At 38.1% G+C, this 18356-nt stretch overlaps 2 protein-coding genes across 3 annotated transcripts; one reads left to right on the forward strand and one right to left on the reverse strand.

Annotated features, from left to right (window-relative positions):
* Positions 1–910: 910 nt before the first annotated feature.
* On the forward strand, positions 911–3648 carry LOC117405985 (mth938 domain-containing protein). Its single transcript, XM_034009597.3, has 4 exons — positions 911–1046; positions 1891–2057; positions 2712–2807; positions 3311–3648. The coding sequence occupies exons 2-4, from the start codon at positions 1926–1928 to the stop codon at positions 3449–3451; spliced, it is 369 nt and encodes a 122-aa protein (XP_033865488.2). The 5' UTR covers positions 911–1046; positions 1891–1925; the 3' UTR covers positions 3452–3648.
* A 634-nt stretch (positions 3649–4282) lies between these two features.
* On the reverse strand, positions 4283–17243 carry LOC117405976 (integrator complex subunit 4). 2 transcript variants are annotated; one of them, XM_059028537.1, is made up of 23 exons: positions 17073–17243; positions 15921–16118; positions 15573–15690; positions 14763–14869; positions 14480–14665; positions 14347–14397; positions 14109–14197; positions 13691–13811; positions 13478–13492; positions 12954–13128; positions 12520–12725; positions 11780–11922; positions 11288–11403; positions 10906–11039; positions 10527–10684; positions 9794–9887; positions 9608–9688; positions 9298–9428; positions 8450–8509; positions 7953–8112; positions 6110–6253; positions 5680–5800; positions 4283–5063 (listed from the first exon to the last, which is right to left on the reverse strand). In XM_059028537.1, the coding sequence occupies exons 1-23, from the start codon at positions 17124–17126 to the stop codon at positions 4876–4878; spliced, it is 2850 nt and encodes a 949-aa protein (XP_058884520.1). In that variant the 5' UTR covers positions 17127–17243; the 3' UTR covers positions 4283–4875. The 2 variants fall into 2 exon arrangements, with proteins under 2 accessions (XP_058884520.1, XP_033865472.3); XM_034009581.3 differs by having other exon boundaries at positions 13421–13492.
* Between the last annotated feature and the right edge of the window lie 1113 nt (positions 17244–18356).

The following is an 18356-nucleotide window of genomic DNA, read 5'->3' on the forward strand; positions in this document are numbered from 1 at the left end:
GTAAAAAAAAAGATATCTGTATAATGTGATATCTTGTAACAATTGTAAGTCGCCCTGGATAAGGGCGTCTGATAAGTAATAAATAAATATATATTTATCCTAATGACAGAGTAATCCAGACTGTATGCTCAATAAATTCAGATGAAACGTGACTAACGCTGGAGATTTGGATGTTATTTAAATAGTGCATTTAAAGCTGCATGCTCCCAGTTATATTGAATTGTATACAGGTATGTAATATAATATCGGGCTAACTGTTAAACTAAATTCTTTCATAGTTTACTTTTCTATGCACTCAGAAACTAAACATTATTGGTTATACAGTTGGGTTACATTCCCTGGGTAGTTTCCGCTGCAGGCACACAAACTTGAAATCTTCTTGCCACTGTTTCACTCTATGAACTAAGCAGCATATGCTTTTTTTCAAACTGTTTGATGCTGATATCATTTTATAACAAACTTATATAGTTAAATACAAGGTATTTAACTCTCCCAACTCCTCCAAAAGTAAAAGATGGGATATTGATTACAGCCGTTGTGCCTTCTGTAAAACAATGTTAAAGATCCTGGCCATCTATTTTACTATTGTACATACACAAGATCCTGTTGGGTTGTCGTCCACAGCTGGCTGTCGTTCAAAATTCCAAACCTACCAGCCTTATCCTGTGGTGACATAGTATGGTACTTTAACTCTGGATAAAACAAAGACGTTTTACTAACTGTTAATGTTATTACTTTATTAGCTAAGTTCTTTATACATAAGAGTAAATTACCTGAATGCCGTTAGATATAACTTTTAAAAATGACATGGCTCTCTACATTAAAGCTGTAAAAAAAAGTTAAATCAAGATTGGCTATAAAACTGCAAATGCATCAAAAATAAATTAACTTTGTATTAGTACACCTCTTGGAAACGTGAAGGTGGGCGGTTCTAAAAGTGGGCGGGTCACAGCCTGGCGAATATAGAATGTTAAGTCTAAAAAAAGGTGGGCAGAGTTAGAGGAGGGATTTGTTGTCAGTGGATCGAGACGGAAAACGCGAGAAGGGTATGTATTGCAGTAAAAAATAGTGTCGTCATACATTATTTCGCTTTAAAAATTCTACGTGTGTGCCATTAGGTATAGTAGTTGATACAGACGCGCGTTTTGTCAAGTATTTATGTGCACTGCAGGTCTCAGAAATGGAGAATACCGCACTGCCACGGCTGCTTGTTGGTATTCTGCGTCGTGAGTGGACAAAAGTGACAGTTTGTGACTGAATATAAACTTGTACTTACTGTACACTTTTAACTATGGTAAATTAAGTTTGTAGGGTAACCTTTTTTATTTTTATTTTTTATCTCAAACAGAAATGTAACTTTTAAAGAGAGGTATTTTAACACATTTTAAACAACTTTTCAGTTCATGATATATATATATGGGAAAAAAGGAAATTCTGTCATTACGAGATTGTGCTTAAAAAAAAGATGATGTAAACGTACACAAAACACTTTTGAAGTGGAGACTGATTATACGCAAACATTTTTAGCGGTTTATGATAAGCGGGCAACACATTTCCTAACGAAGTTAAAATCAAAGTTTTAATTATTATTATTATTATTTTTACATGAAGTGAAATCTATTAGTTATAGCTCTGTATTTGTATATTTTAAAGAAAGAACAAAAACACAATTCACATAACTGAAGAGAGCCCACTGATAATGTTCCTAATGTCAACGTTATTATTAGAAGTTTAGACAGAGCGTCGGTTATCACTTCGTTAAGTATAAAGGTTATCTATCTTGACGTTAGGTGGTCATCTGATCTGAGAGGTCCAGGTTTGATTGCACACTGTTAACAAGCTGGCAAGCATACCTGATTGAAAAGCATTCTATAATTGTGACTATTTCAGGGTTGTTTCTCATGTGATCAGCGACAGCGAGCAAGATGTCATCACCAGAGATCGCATCCCTGTCATGGGGTCACATGAAGGTGAAAGGATGTCCAGCTTCCTACAAAGACTGCAAAGTGTGGCCCGGAGGGAGTCGTGCTTGGGACTGGAGAGAAACTGGCACTGATGTAAGAGTCGCACAGGAGTTACAACACGCCCAAAAACCTGAAGTCTCTCATACAGTGCTTGGCATTAATGGGGTGATAACCAAGGCTTTAAAAAACAAAACCACATTCATGTTTGTGATCACATTTGTGAAAACATCTTGCAGTAGTGCAAATAAACTTACTGTGTCATTTTCTTGCAAAGATATAGAGACTCAAGTGTGTTACATTTTTACTTTATACATAGTATTACATATATCTAGAGAACAACTTACCCAGTCATGATGGAACTCATTAAGAACATTCCTGTTACCCAGAGCCTGTGTAACACTATTGCATTAGTACAAGAACCACTTTTTCAATTGTTATTAAACTTGGTAACAATATTCTTTACCAGAGCATTCTTTATCAGAACCTGGGGATATATGAAGGCACCAGTCTGTATGTCAGTCACGCTGACACTACATGTACAGTAAAGGTCATGCTAGAAATTTGACTTAAGGGTGTTGTTCTTTTGGCTCAGTACCTAAAGTGCATCATACAGATGTGGATATAATTTTCAAGGCATTGTTTGTGGTCCCACACGGACTAGACCTATTACTATTTGGTGTTCACATGGTTTACACTAATAAGGTAGAGTAGGGAGGTGAGTTGTAATACATATTCTGGTCCTCACAGCATCACCCTGGTGTTCAGCCTGCTGACTTGGAAGAGGTATTGAAGAAAGGGGTGGAGACCTTGGTGATTGGGCGTGGGATGAACGAGGCCTTACAGGTACGAAACGCTTTGAGAAAGTGAAATAACAGCATTGTAGAGTTTCAGGATCATGTAGTGCAGTTGTGGGTTGAGGCAAAGCAGAATCTGGAAAACTATGTTCTCCCATTTCCGGAAGTTTCGGTCATGTTTTATCTGCGTTCATTACTAGATGGCGATTGTAAAAGCAGACGCGGAAGCCAGACAACACAACAGACTCGTATGCAAAAGCAAATGTAGCTTTGAACTGGGAATAGCTCTGTTGTGTTGTGGTTTGTGAGAATGGTAGAATGGAGTAACTAATACCTTCATTTTTCAATTTAAGAACTATGAAAGAAAACTAACAACTTTATCAGGGTGGGTTAAGATATACGTAACAGTGGTAACAGTAGTTGTCTAATTTTTAATATGAAAATATTATTCCAATGTTGACACAAGCGTCATGCTAAAACCATTTATCTAATTTTATAACCATTTCACTGTTATTGTTAATGAGCTAGTGATTGTGTGTCATGTCTCTATAGGTTCCTTCAACTACACTGGATTACATAAAGAAGCAAGGAGTGGACGTGAAGGTGTTCCAGACAGAGAAGGCGGTCAGAGAGTACAACACACTGGCTGGCCAAGGAAGTAAAGTTGGAGGGGTCTTCCACTCAACCTGCTGAGGCAGCTGGACACATGTCAACCACATTCTTGCGGAGATGAGAGTGAAAACAGCCTCAAACCAATTATTGCCAAATTGTATAACTCAAATATATGCGATACAGCAAGCACAAAATGCCTAATGTTGCAGAGTCAAGTAGTCAAAAAGAGCTATTCTAGAAGCAGTTAACGGAAACAATAAAAACCTTGTTCTACCTTCTTTCTGGCATGGTGTATTGCCTCTTACTGATTGAGCAGCTGCACTTTAAAGATGTCATTAACTATCAAAGCTATATGGAGGATTAAAATATATAAAAGCCCAAGGAAAACTGCTGCTGTTTTATTTTTTTGCAGTTATTTATGCGGCAGGCAGATATGTACAGTTTCTCAATAGAATTTTACTGGGCAAATGTTGTGGGATAATTTAAAGCCCTCCCATACCTCACTCTTGTCATTCTCCATGATTGTTATGTGTGGCTGTTACAAGTATAGGTTTCTGTAGGTAGTATTCAAACAAGTGGTCCAAAAAAGGTGTGCCTTTAGGTATGCAGTAAAAATAATTTAACAATATTGGAAACCATTTAACTTTCATCCACCAATCAAGAAGCTCCATTGGAGGGCACTACATGCAGTAAGTTGCCAGTGAACATCTAGGTTTAACAAAAAATGAAAACAGAAAAGCTAAATATTCATTAGGTCATTATGTTGTTAGTTGACCTTGTCCATATGTGTCCTCACCTACAATTCTTACCTTTCCACCGTGGTGAACTACCAGACAGCAATGACCTCTAATTTGTGTTCTAGAATTGCTTTGATAAAACATAAAAAAGGGGGAGTCGGCAGGTTTTTTCATACAGAATGTTTATTTAGAAAAACGATTATTTTACAAAGCTAAAATATTTTAATGTATGTTTTTATATTGCCAGAACTGGTTTATGCAATAATCCAGGGGTTGAAAATGTTTACACCCAAAAGTAATTCTGTAACTACTTATTACAGTGTTAACTGTATCACAACTAAAAAAAATAAATAACTAACTAGCACAGAATTAGCCAATAACAAAAATACCAAACCCATGACTTCCTAAATCTATAGTGCTAATATGGTGTGATCCAATAGTATGTAAACAATTTCTTTACTTTAAAATTGACTTACTTTCTAGTCTCATATCAAATGTTTTTATTGAATGCATTTCTTAATGTACAGAGCACAGATTATACTTTGATCATAATAATACATGAAAAGTGAAAATATTAGGTTAAGTTACTAGTATAAATCTGAATTTCAGGTGTACACATTTACAGTTTTGGCGATGTATTACAAAGATATCGGGGGTAGCCAATGAAAAAATGAACAGGAAAGTTTTACAGATATACATAGGTAATATATCTACATACAATCTGAATCCACTTGGTTAACAAGGATCGATTTATTGGGGTCCAGCAGGTCAGCGTCTGGTTGGTTTGGGCATTATGAACACTTTGACTGACTTGCTAAAGGGAATGGTTCCCTCAATGGAGTTTTCTGTGGTTGGGAGGCCATCTGTGCTTTCATTCCAGGCTGGTTTGAGGATGGAAGTTCGGCTTTTACTACAACTGTAAGCGAGAAGCAGCCTTACTTCTATCTGACAAGGCTCTGGAAAGGAAGTAGGGTAGGATACGTTGGTCAATACACTCAAATTATAAAAAGGTTATGTTTTATAGCAAGTGAAGTAGAAAAACATTTCTGGCAACGTCTTCATCCGTGTAATATGTTTTATGTAAGACTGTAAAACAACTAAGAAATTAAGACTGACATTAAATTCCCTGTACTTCAAATGGGATTTGCACATATTACCCAGTGGCCAACTGTTGTCTTTAATGGGAGTTCATTTTAGCCCACAGCACAGTATTTACATCAGGCCTTGGTGGCAATGCAGGTTAATTCATCAGCGTCTGCAAGGTTACCAGTTTACTAATCTTGACGAGATGTGCAGAAAATTCTAATTTTTATCTTTCACTGACCCAGGTACCAAACAAAAAGCTTTGCCACCCTGAACATTTAACCAAAACAATCATAATAAAATAATGTATCTGCTTAGAAAAAATAACACTAATACCTTAAAAGGGAAAAGACATTTCTGGCTACACTTTCATTTTTTGTAGAATCTCTAACCTCAATACAATGTTGCTCCTATCTACCACAGACTAGTTTCAAGTTGAAGGGTAAAATGGGATCCACTAATATAATAATGTTCTAGTCCATCTCATACCTGTCCAAGCAGAATGTGAAAGGTACACCTGAGTGATCAATCTGTGCCTTCCTGGACCAGGGTTCCTGAAATCACCAGGTCTGGGGTGGATTATATGCGCCTGTCCATCTGGATAAACCACCTGCAGGGAAAGCAAACCCAATTAAAAGTGTTAGTTCACAAAGAAAACTTAATTAGTACAGTAGCCAAGTTCCATTTATTTGGACTCCACACTGCACATCAGTTTAACCGTAAAGGGCTTCCTATGTCTTGTACATTCCATTAAAATTGCTAAACTGATAACATTCTGTTGAGAAATTCCCCAAAGCAAAGTATAACAATTGTAATAATCTTCATTATTCCGGGTACAATCATCTATAATGGCATATCATGTACTACCTAATTAGATAATTTTGGTTCAGAAACTGTCATTACACTACGATGCACATACCTGAACCTTCACACTATTCTGTGGATCTTGCACATGTTCCAGTGTTGCATCAACGTCCAGGGCCACAACTAACCCCGAGGTAAACCTCAAGGGGTTATCAGACTCTCCTGTAGGTTCAATGATAGTTGCTGTTGCTCTGTGGAGCTTAAAAAGACAAGAAAGAGCATTTTAACAACATCAAGCACCAATCCAGACAGTGAATCTCAATAAACTGGACAAAATAGCTACCCTTAAGTTCTTCGATCCACTGCTTTTGTCTCTAAAATACTGCTCTTCTACATGCAGATTGCATTTTTAAAATATGGAAAATATACGAATTAACAATAAACTAAATTTCTTAAAACAGTTGTTTCAGAATCTTGATCCTATCCAGTGTATGTGGTTTATCCTTTACTTCCTGTATAGCCACAGTTGCCAAACCTTATTGTGCTTGAGTGAATACTGCAGACCTAAAAAGGCAGAGGAGCAAACCTTGGTAAGACGAGTTGGAAATTAAGCTTTATAGGCACTGCGCCATGGGATATTTTTAAGGAAGACTCACGTGGGAGTTTTAACTTAAAACAGCTTGGAAGTGCACAGCCGAGACGAACGGTGCAAGCTATCTTTCAGTACTACCCAGAGAGACTGTAGAAGCACCAGTAATCTTGTTAGTTGGTGCCTTCATCGAATTATAGCTAAAATCACTTTTCGCTGATGATTAGTTTTTGTTTAGATTGAAATGTTTACTTGCATGTTGGCAGGACATTGTAAGTGCAAAAACTGTAATACAGCTATGGCCAAAAGTTTTGCATCACCCTATAGAATGAACTAATTTTGCTTCATAAAGTCGAATGAAACCTGCTGCATAATGGACGTTAACATATTGAATTACATACCGCTTTGTAGTTTTCCACACTTAACCCTTTGCGGTCCATTGTCGGACTGGGTCCGACATTGCAATTATTCCTCTCAGGTCCTTTGTCGGACTGGGTCCGACATCATTATAGCAACGCAAAAAACGGGTTTCTAGTCGTTTTTTCTCCGGAAAAAGCCGAGAAAACCATTCAATTGCCGAGTGGTAGCAACAGGAGCCGAAACAAGTCGGAAAAAAAAGAAAAAAAAAAAAAAAGGCGTATCTCATGAATAGTCATACATATGGCCCTGGTATCAGATAACGGGGCGTTCATAGTAAACAAGCTGGCTGAGTGCGTCAACGCACAGAGAATATCATGGACATTTGCAGAGCTTTTTTCAGATGTTATAGTAATAAAATAATGACTTTGATCACAATATTGAGGAGTTTGGTGATAGAACGAGTGATCCGGAGATGATTGATCAGTATGTACGACTATTATTTTTATTATTATTTATTTCTTACATAGATGAAAGCGATAGCGAAAGAAAGGGTGTGGCGGGGCTACAGAAGCCTAGTGAGTGCTTTGTTGATATGCAGGGCCATTTAAACCCGTTTGACTGTGGAAAATACATTTTAAACAGCGCGTCTAAAATTAACTGCGCGTGTGAAAATAAATTGGACCTGACGCGCACTTAATAAATGGACTGCAAAGGGTTAATGGAAAACTGACTAAAATTAAAACATGTGACATTTCAAAATCTAACATGAAATACTTTACTGCTATGATGACTTCTGGTAGTCTTTTGCAATTTATTTTGTAGTTTCTTTGATTACATGATGTTGAATAAAATATCTAAATTATGTTCACATTGTTATGTTTCTTAATTTATTTTAAGTATGTCTCAATGCTAAAATTTTAGGTGATGCAAAACATTTGGCTATAGCTGTAGATGTAATTATTTACTGTATATTCAAAAGTAACTCCTGTACACAAAACCAGAAACAGACCTGTTCAGGCAGTCTGAGGTGCAGAAAGCCGCTCTGCCTCAGGGTTGTCTGCAGGATCTTTACCAGGTCGAGAGGTTTGCAGGCCAAAAGCCTGGGCATCAGTTCAAGCAGCTTCTCAACAAAACTGTCCTGGAAGTGGGTGAGCTCTGCCACAAAGCACCTGCGGGTTGGAAAGGTGCATTTGTCATTCCTTACTACATTTATAGTTATGTGTAGTTCTAATTCCAGCAATTACAAAATATAGAAGACTGTTTCCACCCAGACTTCCACCCATATTCCTATATATATATAGCTGTGTAGTCAGAAAATGAAACCGACAGGGTCTCATTTTGTTTCCAAATTGGGTAGTTTAAACAGAAAAGAAGTAGCTATGCCACTAAATGGTTTAGGAAAATAACTAAATAAAACTAGTATGAAACAGGTTTATCAGTACTACCATCATTTTTTGCTTTGGGATAGAACTTAATAAAATGGGAGAATTTTGAGTTTACAAATACCTCTGAAAAGCATCCACTTCTTGAAGAAACTTTTCACAAATACTCAAGAGAGGTTCCACCCTGCTTAGGAAAGGAAAATATCAATTTTCATGTCTTTTAAATGATAACTTTTAACAAAAATCTCTAGTCAGATAAAGAATCAAGTATTGTTGTATCCAAACACACATTTCAGGATTTATCACATTATTATTGGGGGGGAAAAAATGACTGACCTAACAAAAGTGGTTAGACATCCTGGCTAATCCTGCCAAGGCACATTTCTCTTTGTATCGACATGAAGTTAAAAGTATACCCTGTGCATCAGGATTTACCTCCTAGATTACTGATCTTGTCTTTTGTTAAATTCCTGAGCCTTCAGCTTGAGAAATGAACAGTTTCTGCGACCAATTGTCTAGCAGCTAATGATTAAGTAATAAACCCTGAATTTATTTTTATTTATTTATTTATTTATTTATTTATTTATTAGCAGACGCCATTATCCAGGGGGACTTACAATTGTTACAAGGTATCACATTATTTTTACATACAATTACATTTTTTTTTTTTTACACATTATGTTTACATACAATTACCCATTTATACAGTTGGGTTTTTACTGGAGCAATCTAGATAAAGTACCTTGCTCAAGGGTACAGCAGCAGTGTCCCCCACCTGGGATTGAACCCACGACCCTCCGGTCAAGAGTCCAGAGCCCTAACCACTACTCCACACTCCTGCCCTAACTGAATAATAAGATATAACAATAATAAACTCCATCCAATTCATAGTCCTGGTGGATCTGTCAGGAGCAGATCCAAGATCCAGTTAAATGGAATGGCAATAAAGGCTTAAAAAGGAGTGGCACTTGCCCTCGACTGGTGCGAGCGTTGAGGACCAGCTGTAGTGCCTTGGCCTGCAGTCTCACATGGTGAACAATGGCCACTTGTCGGGTTTCTAGCCCACTGTACAGGAACTCCAGCTTGTAGGTCTCCTCCAAAATCTAAAATAAAACAGACTCACATTTCAAATTCTTTCATTTGAATAATTCAAGAAAAAAAGAAACACACACACAGTGACAAGATTTGGAAGATGCTAGGTTTTCTGGGTCAGACAATCTCTCTATATGCTTTGTTATACCCACAGGCTATTCACACCTAGGGGCAGATGTTCTACTCTTACCTGCCGAGCTGCTGCAGACGCCATTGCGTTCTGTTTCAAGTATAGTGGGGCAGCAACGTTCCACAGCTTCTCTTGCAGGCCCTGGAATAATCCACAGTTCACTGATTCAGTTGTATTTCGGTTTATAATTTGCTTATCATTCACAACAAAAAGAAAATCTCTCCTTCATTTAGCACAGTTACTGACCTTCATCAACAATAACTGGCAGCGAAGGTATGTTGCAGAAAAGTCCGCTGCTCCGGCCAGCTCTGGCTGCAGCTCCCCCAGCCTCTGCAGATCGCTTTGTGGAATGGAAGGGTACAAGGGGGTAACAAACCAAAGAACAAACTACTGAACACAAGGTCAGTGATCAACTCTTTTTTTTTTTTTTAATATAATTTCACAAAGTTCTGTTACCTTCATTTCAGTACTCCACTAGTACTGAGAATAATGACTTTTGGGGCTAGTGTCCCGAGAAACTCTGTCCCATGAAACACAATGAAGTTTAAAAGTTTCCCCCGGAGTGGATTAAATGTTTAACCAAGAATGAACATCCAGTAAAATCTCCATTTAGATGGGCAATGTAGAAATACTGGGCCATCAGTATAGGTTACCTGTCCCCAGTGTCTCAATCTGTACTAGAACTACTTGATTTGAACTAAACTCTATCCCCACCATTTAATACATACATCTTCACTTAAAATAATTTTGTTGGTGAATCTGTGTACTGAAAGCATTGTTTTTTATTATCTGTGTGTAATTCTCTATAGCATGTCTCTGCAGCTAAAACTATTCTTGCATAATGTAAAAAAGCTAGTTAGATCCGCGTTCTGGGAAGATGAAAGGCTAGGCTATGGAAGGCTGAAGAGGCAACAGGGAATGATTTTTTTTAGCTGAACGTGATTCCGGGACACTGCAGTGTTAACCGGCAGCCTCTTACCGGATGGTGAACTCAAGCAGTTCCTGTGCCCCCTGTGCCTCCAGGTGCTGGATGGTGTAGACTCTTTCCAGGCTCTGCCGGAGGAACTGCTGGGACGACTCCTCGCTAGACGCCATACCAGAGGAATCTGACACAGACACCAGCTTCCTGCCCGGTAACTGAGCAGGAGACAAACAAAATCCATCAGCGCTTTAAACATACATTGGTCAACACAGTACCAGAATAACTTTATTAGCTTTTCTGGATCCCATGTCCCAGAAACGTAGGAGGCAGTGTAACCCAATTGTCTTATTATTTAGTGAGATTAGTTGCTACAGTGAAAGGAAATAAAAGGTTATGACATATCATTTCCCCTTTAGGAAATTCATCTTTTTCTTACCCGTAATGGTGGAACCAGGTGTGAGAGACTGTCTCTTAGATAAGCATAATGCCTAAACGTGTGGTCTGAAAAAAGTGCGGACATTGTAGGACACGATTTTGCAGCGTTGAACACCAAAACCAGCACAGCAATATCTGATAATCAAACTGTAAGGAAATACAGAACAGGCACTAATGTTTTGTCAATTTATATTTTTTTCTGTTTACCTAAATATTTAAATAAAATCATTGGTACCCATTTTTTTAAATGTAAAAATGTGTTATTTCATATAATAATATTTCTATTTATCCAACCATGAAAATAAAAAAAATAATGAAAGTCATGGAAAAATTGTGTTATACAACTGAAAAACAATGAAAAACACTGTTGTGTGCAAGGATACAAGCAGGATCATCCATATCTGGTTCGGGTGTATCAAAGTACGGGTGTGTACTCAGGAGCTCTGGGACCAGAGGCAGAACAAGGGTAGGGTGCCTGGCCCCCAGAAACTTCAGGCACCTGTTGGTTGAAGCAGGCGAGAGACAATGGACAATCAAATGACAAAGAGAACACTATACTGCAGTCAATACGTTTCTTTAGGCTTACATCAGCAGGGCTTTGTTTTGTTTATATTGAAAGTGAGAAAAGCTTTGACCATAATATGCCTGAATGCAGCAGTTGGCAAAGTGTGATGCAAAAACCAAATTAGAAAACATGACAGCGCTTTGCACTACTGTGGGTTGAACTATAGGTAATTTAACATCTTGAGAGGTTGTTTTGCAGTGCTATAAAACACTTAGGTGGGGGAATGGTTTGTGGTAAACAGCTACACTAGGGAAGTTAAACATTTTATGTCCAAGTTTCTGCGGCTCTGCTGGTAATAAAGTAAACTCACTTCCAGACAGAGTTACGGTCAGTTGGGTACTTGGTCAGGTTCTTCAGCAGCTCCACGAGAGCCAGCTGAATGCATTCTTTCGTGGAAACGTTGGTGTAGCACAGGAGCTCGTGCAAGGCCTCTCGAATATCACGAGAAGAGTCCTAATTGGGAAAGAGGTAGCAATGATAAGTTTCAGGTTTCTGGGTGGGACCGAAGAATCAATAACTTCATAACAAACCATTTGGGTTACAATCCTCTGCCTTCTAAGAGCTTTCATACTTCCAAAGGTAAAAACTATAAGAAACGATATGTCAAATAGACATTTCAGCTAGTGCCTTCATCAGTGGACGAAACGTTTTTCTACTTGACTGTCTTGTAGGTTTTACCCTAGATCCATTGAAATTGTGACAAAACAGAATGAAGAGATTAAAAGACAACCCAAAAACCTCCAGGGAACCAATTTAATTGTGCTTTCTACAAGGGTTAGTAATGTTATTCTGGCAAGATAAGACGTTGCAGCCCAGAATCACAACAATTACAGAGGATGTTTATTTCATGCAACACGATAGCACATTGAGGAAGTCCCCCACTACGAAGATTCAAACAAAACATACAGACTGTTTAATTTGGAGCACAGGAAACGGTTTAAAACTTAAGCATAAAGACTAGAAGGACAACCACACTTTTTTGTCTTATTATTATTATTCAATGCTATCTCGTATAAGCCATTGTACTCCTCATTTAGAGAGACCGTATACCTCCAGCACAGCGAGCACGGTGTCGAGCTGGTCCTCGCGCAGGGTGATGTTGTTGGAGATCTGACGCAAGACGTGGATAGACTGCAGCCGCACCTCCTCAATCTCATCATTGAACATGTCCACCAGGAAATCAAGGCACTTCTCTGCAAACGATGAAGAGGACTGGGCCAGCGTGCACAGAGCCTCCACCGCAGCGATACGCACCTCTGCGGAGAGAAATACACTGCACTGAATTCCAGTAGATATCTGGGAGAAGGCCATTTAATAAAAACAACCACAGGGTTTTTTAATTATCTAAATCCTTGACAGGACATATAAAAACCAGTATCCAGCAGCTCAAAGTGCTGCTCTGATAAAAAATAAAAACACACAGTGACTGTTAGATTGCGGGCCACAGAAACTAATGAAACAAAACAAAACCAAAAAAGATCTACCAAACATCTCATCCTCCAGGCCATGCACAAAAGCTCCACAAGCTCCCGAGTCAATCAGGTTGACAGCGTACGTGTCCACTTTCTCCTTGGGGGCATCATCTGCCCACTTCCGTCCTGAGGAGAATTCCCCTGAGCTGTAGAGCTCTTTGGCTCTTTCGTGAGCGGTTCGCTTTCTCTGTGTAAAGAAATCAGTGTCATAGATTTGGGATTTTTCACAGATTTCAATTGCATAATTCCTTTTAAAAGAAAGAAACTCCACATTAATTTTAGTATAAAAAGGTTTCACACACTCAAACAATCTTTGCTAATGCTGTTGGACTCTGCAGTCAAGTGAAAAATCGAACCATGTTCGACTTATCAGTATCTTATGAAACTTTGTTAGTTTTTATTTAAAACAATAACTGATACAAACAATATATACTGTATTTCTAAATAGAAAAGGGAGAAAATACAAACATCTAGTATACCCTGAGATCAGACATTAGCTTCTTGTCCAATGTTTGCTCCAGAAAGTGTGCACTCACTTGATGCATAGAGCCCTGAAACAGAGAAAGACAGACAGACACAGCCGTTATTAAACAGTACTTCAGCTAAACCTGATGCTTCAATAGTCCTGTAAAAGGCTGGCCAATATTTCTCTTCCAATAGCATACAGAAGAGATCCGGTACATGCAAATATCTTAACAGAGTTACCTGAACCTAAATGTTTGAAAAGAAAGTTTAAATAGGAGACTTACCAAGAGTTTAGCTGCCTGCACTCTGACTACCCATGACCCATCACTGACCATGTGGGAAATTTTGCCAAATGCATCATCGACCAATCGTATCTCTTCATTGGAGGAAGGAATAGGGACAATGCTGAACAAGAAAACAAATAGGATGTTACAGCAGAAGACCCAGAGGAGTATGTGGCTAACAGTATTAGTTTGTATGTATTAATTTAACTACAGACAAGATATTGGAGCCTCCATGTAACTCAGATTCTGATTCAATAATGTCCTTAGCAGGTTTTAATCACAATTGAACCCTTTACGGACCATTTGAGACATGTAAAACTAAGTGTGACAGACATGTATCATGTACAGTAACATGTAAATATCATCACGTCCCTAACAATGTGTTTTATACATGCTTGTATTTGTAGAAAGGCATTACCTTTCTGGATAGAGCTGGCTGAGAACCCACACCATCTGCACAGCGGCAGATCGCACTTGTTCATAGTCATCCGACAGCAGTTTACAGGCCTGGAAAGATACAAGAACAATGTGTTAAAAAAAAATACGAATCAACAGACCAGCATATTCTTTTTTCCTTTCTTTTAAATTTATGCATATGCTTTGTATGCAGCGTGAAATTACAAAACCAGGTTTTAATACTAAAAAAAAGACATTACCTGACTGTAAATTGTCTGCTGTAGCTTCATTCCCCGTTCATGTAACTGCAGCTGGAGGAAGACAAAAACAAATGAACCGATCATAAAGCCCTTCAATTGTGATTGACTCATTTACAAAATGGAATCATCGTACCATTGCTTTGATTGCTGCCGTCCGTACACGCGGATCCTGATCATTGAAGTAATCGCCGATTATTTTCTGGACGTCCTTTAATACCATACTCTCTAACTCTTTGGAGACAGGTTTATCTACAGACCCAAGGCAGCCCAACAGCTGCAGGCATTTATTCCTCACTCCAAACGATGTATCTGTAAGGTGCTACAGAAGACACAAAATCACATTACAATACACACACATTGTATTAAACCACCCATTATTACATAGAAACCATGATAAACTGCATGCTAATACCTACCCTGCAAGCCACTTCAACAAGCCGAAGTCTAATGGTCTGGTTTTCTGGAAGCTGTGTGCCAATGGCCAGGAGAGTGTCCAGCAATTGAGCAATAACCTGATGGGATTCTGTATTTAGTAATAAAAAATAAATCAGAAAGTCAGAAAAATGTGAGGTGTCTGTATTGTGTATTTTACAGTAAGAAACTGCATTATTGCATTACCGGACTGGGCCCAAACAATGTAAAATGATTTTTCACCTCACACAGAAAGTAACTAGCAAAGGGGTCCGATTGACTAATTTAAACCCCACTCAGATAAGCTACAGTTGGAATTTATTACAAACCAGGTTGCGAGTCTCGCTTCAGTGCGCACTCAACACCGCTCTAAAGCAGTGATTTTGAACCCCAGTCCTGGGGACCCACTGTGTCTGCTGGTTTTCATTCCAACTGAGCTCTCAATGACTTAACTAGATACTTAATTTAAATTATAATTTGCTTAATTAGACATTTTTAATTGTTTTCAGCTCTTAAACAGTTGCAGTTCAAGTTACTTATAAAATGTTATAGCTAACTTGAAATCTGCAACGGTTTAAAAAAACTATTAAAAAGGTCTAATTAAGCAAATTATCAGTTCAATTAAGGGTCTAGTTAAGTAATTGTGAGCTCAATTGGAATGAAAACCAGCAGACACAGGGGGTCCACAAGTACCAGTGTGAAAACAGTATTTTTGAATTAAAGAGGAACATGTAAATTATTTTACAACTTACTAAATACTGTAACTCCCTACTGTGATTTCAGAGACGTCTTTTGTTAACAACTAAGAGACTCACTTTCATTATTAAGCGTATTAATGGCATCATCTACTATACAATCGGGTAAAAATCCTTGTGTTTTGGAAAGCAAACCCAGCAAAGAGGCAATCTTCAGTCTTACAGAGCTATCAGTTTCCTGAGAACAATAAAAAAAAAGAAAATTAGCATACACTGTTTTTTGTTTTTTTTTGTTGGACAAATGGTAAAATGATCATCATTGAAAGTGTAGAAGTATTCCCTCTCTGAAACAACAGGGGTGTTTGACTATTTTTGGAGCAGCACCAACAGTAAGCAAAGACTGTAGTATAAAAGTACCACAGAATCCTGTAAAGCACATATTCAATCCCTCTCGTCCTAGGCTGTTACCTTGTAATAATGCTCCAAGAGAATGCGCACCACTCCCTCCACACTCTCAGGCTCCACAGGCTTCCTGGCAAACTGGAGCAGGTACTGAAGGGCGTCTGTGGGTGTCGTGGCTTTACACAAGTCAATGTGCAGGGCAGCTGACTTACTGGGTTTGGTCAAGCGCAACTTCTTCGCTGGGGCTTCTTCATGTTGCTGTTGCTGAAACAAAGAAAATTGCAACATAAAGTTTTTGTCAAGGTAATTTCTTTACTAAAGAGTAAGCTGGTGGTTGGTTACAGGGCAACCAATATGACAGTAAATTACTTTACACAGTTTACTGCATACAGTGGGCCTGGTTCACAGAACTTGGACTGTTTTTTTTAATAGTGTTTATAAACATTAAACAGTACACATTTAGCACTTTGACAAATATTAATAAACTTCTAGCCCTCTCTAAAAGAGTTGAAAACAGTTGTGATGTGAAAACTTGATTTAATTAACTAAAATGGTCTTTAAAAAAAACACGCCTCAAATCAGTCCAATACGTCATGTTATTTATTTATTTATTTTAAAATAACATTTACACCACTGATGTGTACATATAGATCAATTTCGTATTACTTACACTGCAGAGTTGTAAAACTATTTACACACTCAGTGTATTAATGACGCGGCTCGAAACTGCGCTCACCCACTCAATACTGGCAATATGGGAGAAATGGATGACCACCAGTCCATACTAACAACGGCGTTGATTGCTTCATATAAAGCATTAGAATGTATGTTTATTCTACTTTGTAAATAAATGGCCGAAAGTCAAATAGACTGAAATACTAAAAATAACAAGCAGATTATAATCGCTGTGCATATTTTCATTAAAGTGTTAAAAAATACATTATTCATCAGTATGTAAAAGTCTGTACAATTATGTAACAACGTAATAATCTGAATAAATTAAAATAATTGTAATCCAAACAATTAATTATAGACGGAAATGACTAACTGGTGAAACGGTTTAGGCCAAGGCTTTTAGGGGACTTTACTAGACAGCTACTATCCGATGTGGGTACCTCTTCATCGGTGCGGGTGACCTACTTCACATCGGTCGGTTCCTCCAGTTGTTAAAACGTTAAATCAAACACACATTTCTCCACAGTGTTAAAATGTACTAACCTGAACAACTTTAGTGAATTCTTCGTAAACACGTTTCTTTAAATGAGCTGCCATTAGGTCAGACACGAGCTGAACCCGTTGCCTGGACAAAGCTGAATCGAAAAACGCGTTTACAGTTCCATTCTGCTCAGGACGGCAGGTCTGTCTGCTCTAAATTCCGTAGTTGGGCCAAACTACAGACAGTTCATGTAAGACAAAAGCGTGCATGCGTTGCAGATTACCACAATGTGAAAGTGAACACCTTCTGACAAATACAAAAATTGACTTAGTTTAAATTTACATGTTTGAAATGCACGACAATGTATTACGTTTTTCCGTTTAAAACGACTCATATTTGAAACATATTAAAATGGAACCTTATTAATATTTCCCGAGTGTCACTATTTGTGTCACAACTAGTACTGTGGTCGGGTGTATATAAAAAGATGAGGGTCGCCGTATTATTTTATTTATTTTTTTGTCTCGAACTGCATCCCCCCCCCCCGGTACTTAAACAGAGTTGCTTTTCATGTAATTATTGTATCAACCTCCAAACAAAAATGCACCTAATTAATTTCTTAATAGTGTCATCTAGTAACAAAAAAAAACACCAGAGACCCACATGGAGGAAAGAGCTTCTGTGTAGTGCCATAGTTTCAGAAAACTTTAAAATGATGGAAATGCAGTATGACGTTCACAATGATAAGGAGAGTCACAACAATGGAGCTGAATCTAGCACACCACATTTAAAATAATTCATAGTCCATAAATACCCAGCAATTACTAGAGATTGCAATCTGCTTTTGTTCAGTAAAATGTACTAGCTAGTATATCTGGAAACACTGGTAGATATTTCTTCCAGTTTCGAGGCAGATCACCCAGGATAACAGACTGTAGGTAATCAGATTGCATTACTTGAATTTGTGCAATGAAAGGATCTCCCCAGCCATGGTCCTGTTTAAATAAAAAATATTTTCAGTTATATTGTCTTGTAACAATCCCAGTAAAATACATTCTATGCTGCACGTGGTCAATTATTAGTATGTGGGGCTGGGTGGGCTGGAACAATTAATCAGCTTCACTTGAGTCAGTGACAATAAAATGTGCAGCAGTATACAGATCACAATGCAACTGGGCTTCTTTCATTTTCCAGCATGGTTTGCACAATCCCCATTGTATGGATTATAGGGACAAGTAGTAATGTGCCAGTTACACAGTAATTATTAAGGAAGTCGGCTACTTTAGCATGGCATAACAGCATTGATTATACCATGAATGTACAACTTGCAGGATACAATAAGATCA

The sequence above is a fragment of the Acipenser ruthenus genome, chromosome 8 (assembly GCF_902713425.1).
Source record: "Acipenser ruthenus chromosome 8, fAciRut3.2 maternal haplotype, whole genome shotgun sequence".
Lineage (NCBI taxonomy): Eukaryota > Metazoa > Chordata > Actinopteri > Acipenseriformes > Acipenseridae > Acipenser > Acipenser ruthenus.

What these genes read in the sequence shown, in the direction of transcription:
- LOC117405976 (XM_034009581.3), bottom strand. Translation starts at nt 17,126, where the DNA reads ATGGCAGCTCATTTAAAGAAACGTGTTTACGAAGAATTCACTAAAGTT. An exon ending in CGGCAGCAATCAAAGCAATG is followed by an intron (nt 14,398 to 14,479) that starts GTACGATGATTC and finishes GTCTTCCTCCAG; the next exon opens with CTGCAGTTACATGAACGGGG. An exon ending in ACCTGGTTCCACCATTACGG is followed by an intron (nt 10,685 to 10,905) that starts GTAAGAAAAAGA and finishes TCTCCTGCTCAG; the next exon opens with TTACCGGGCAGGAAGCTGGT.
- LOC117405985 (XM_034009597.3), top strand. Translation starts at nt 1,926, where the DNA reads ATGTCATCACCAGAGATCGCATCCCTGTCATGGGGTCACATGAAGGTG. An exon ending in GGAGAGAAACTGGCACTGAT is followed by an intron (nt 2,058 to 2,711) that starts GTAAGAGTCGCA and finishes TGGTCCTCACAG; the next exon opens with CATCACCCTGGTGTTCAGCC. An exon ending in GGATGAACGAGGCCTTACAG is followed by an intron (nt 2,808 to 3,310) that starts GTACGAAACGCT and finishes ATGTCTCTATAG; the next exon opens with GTTCCTTCAACTACACTGGA.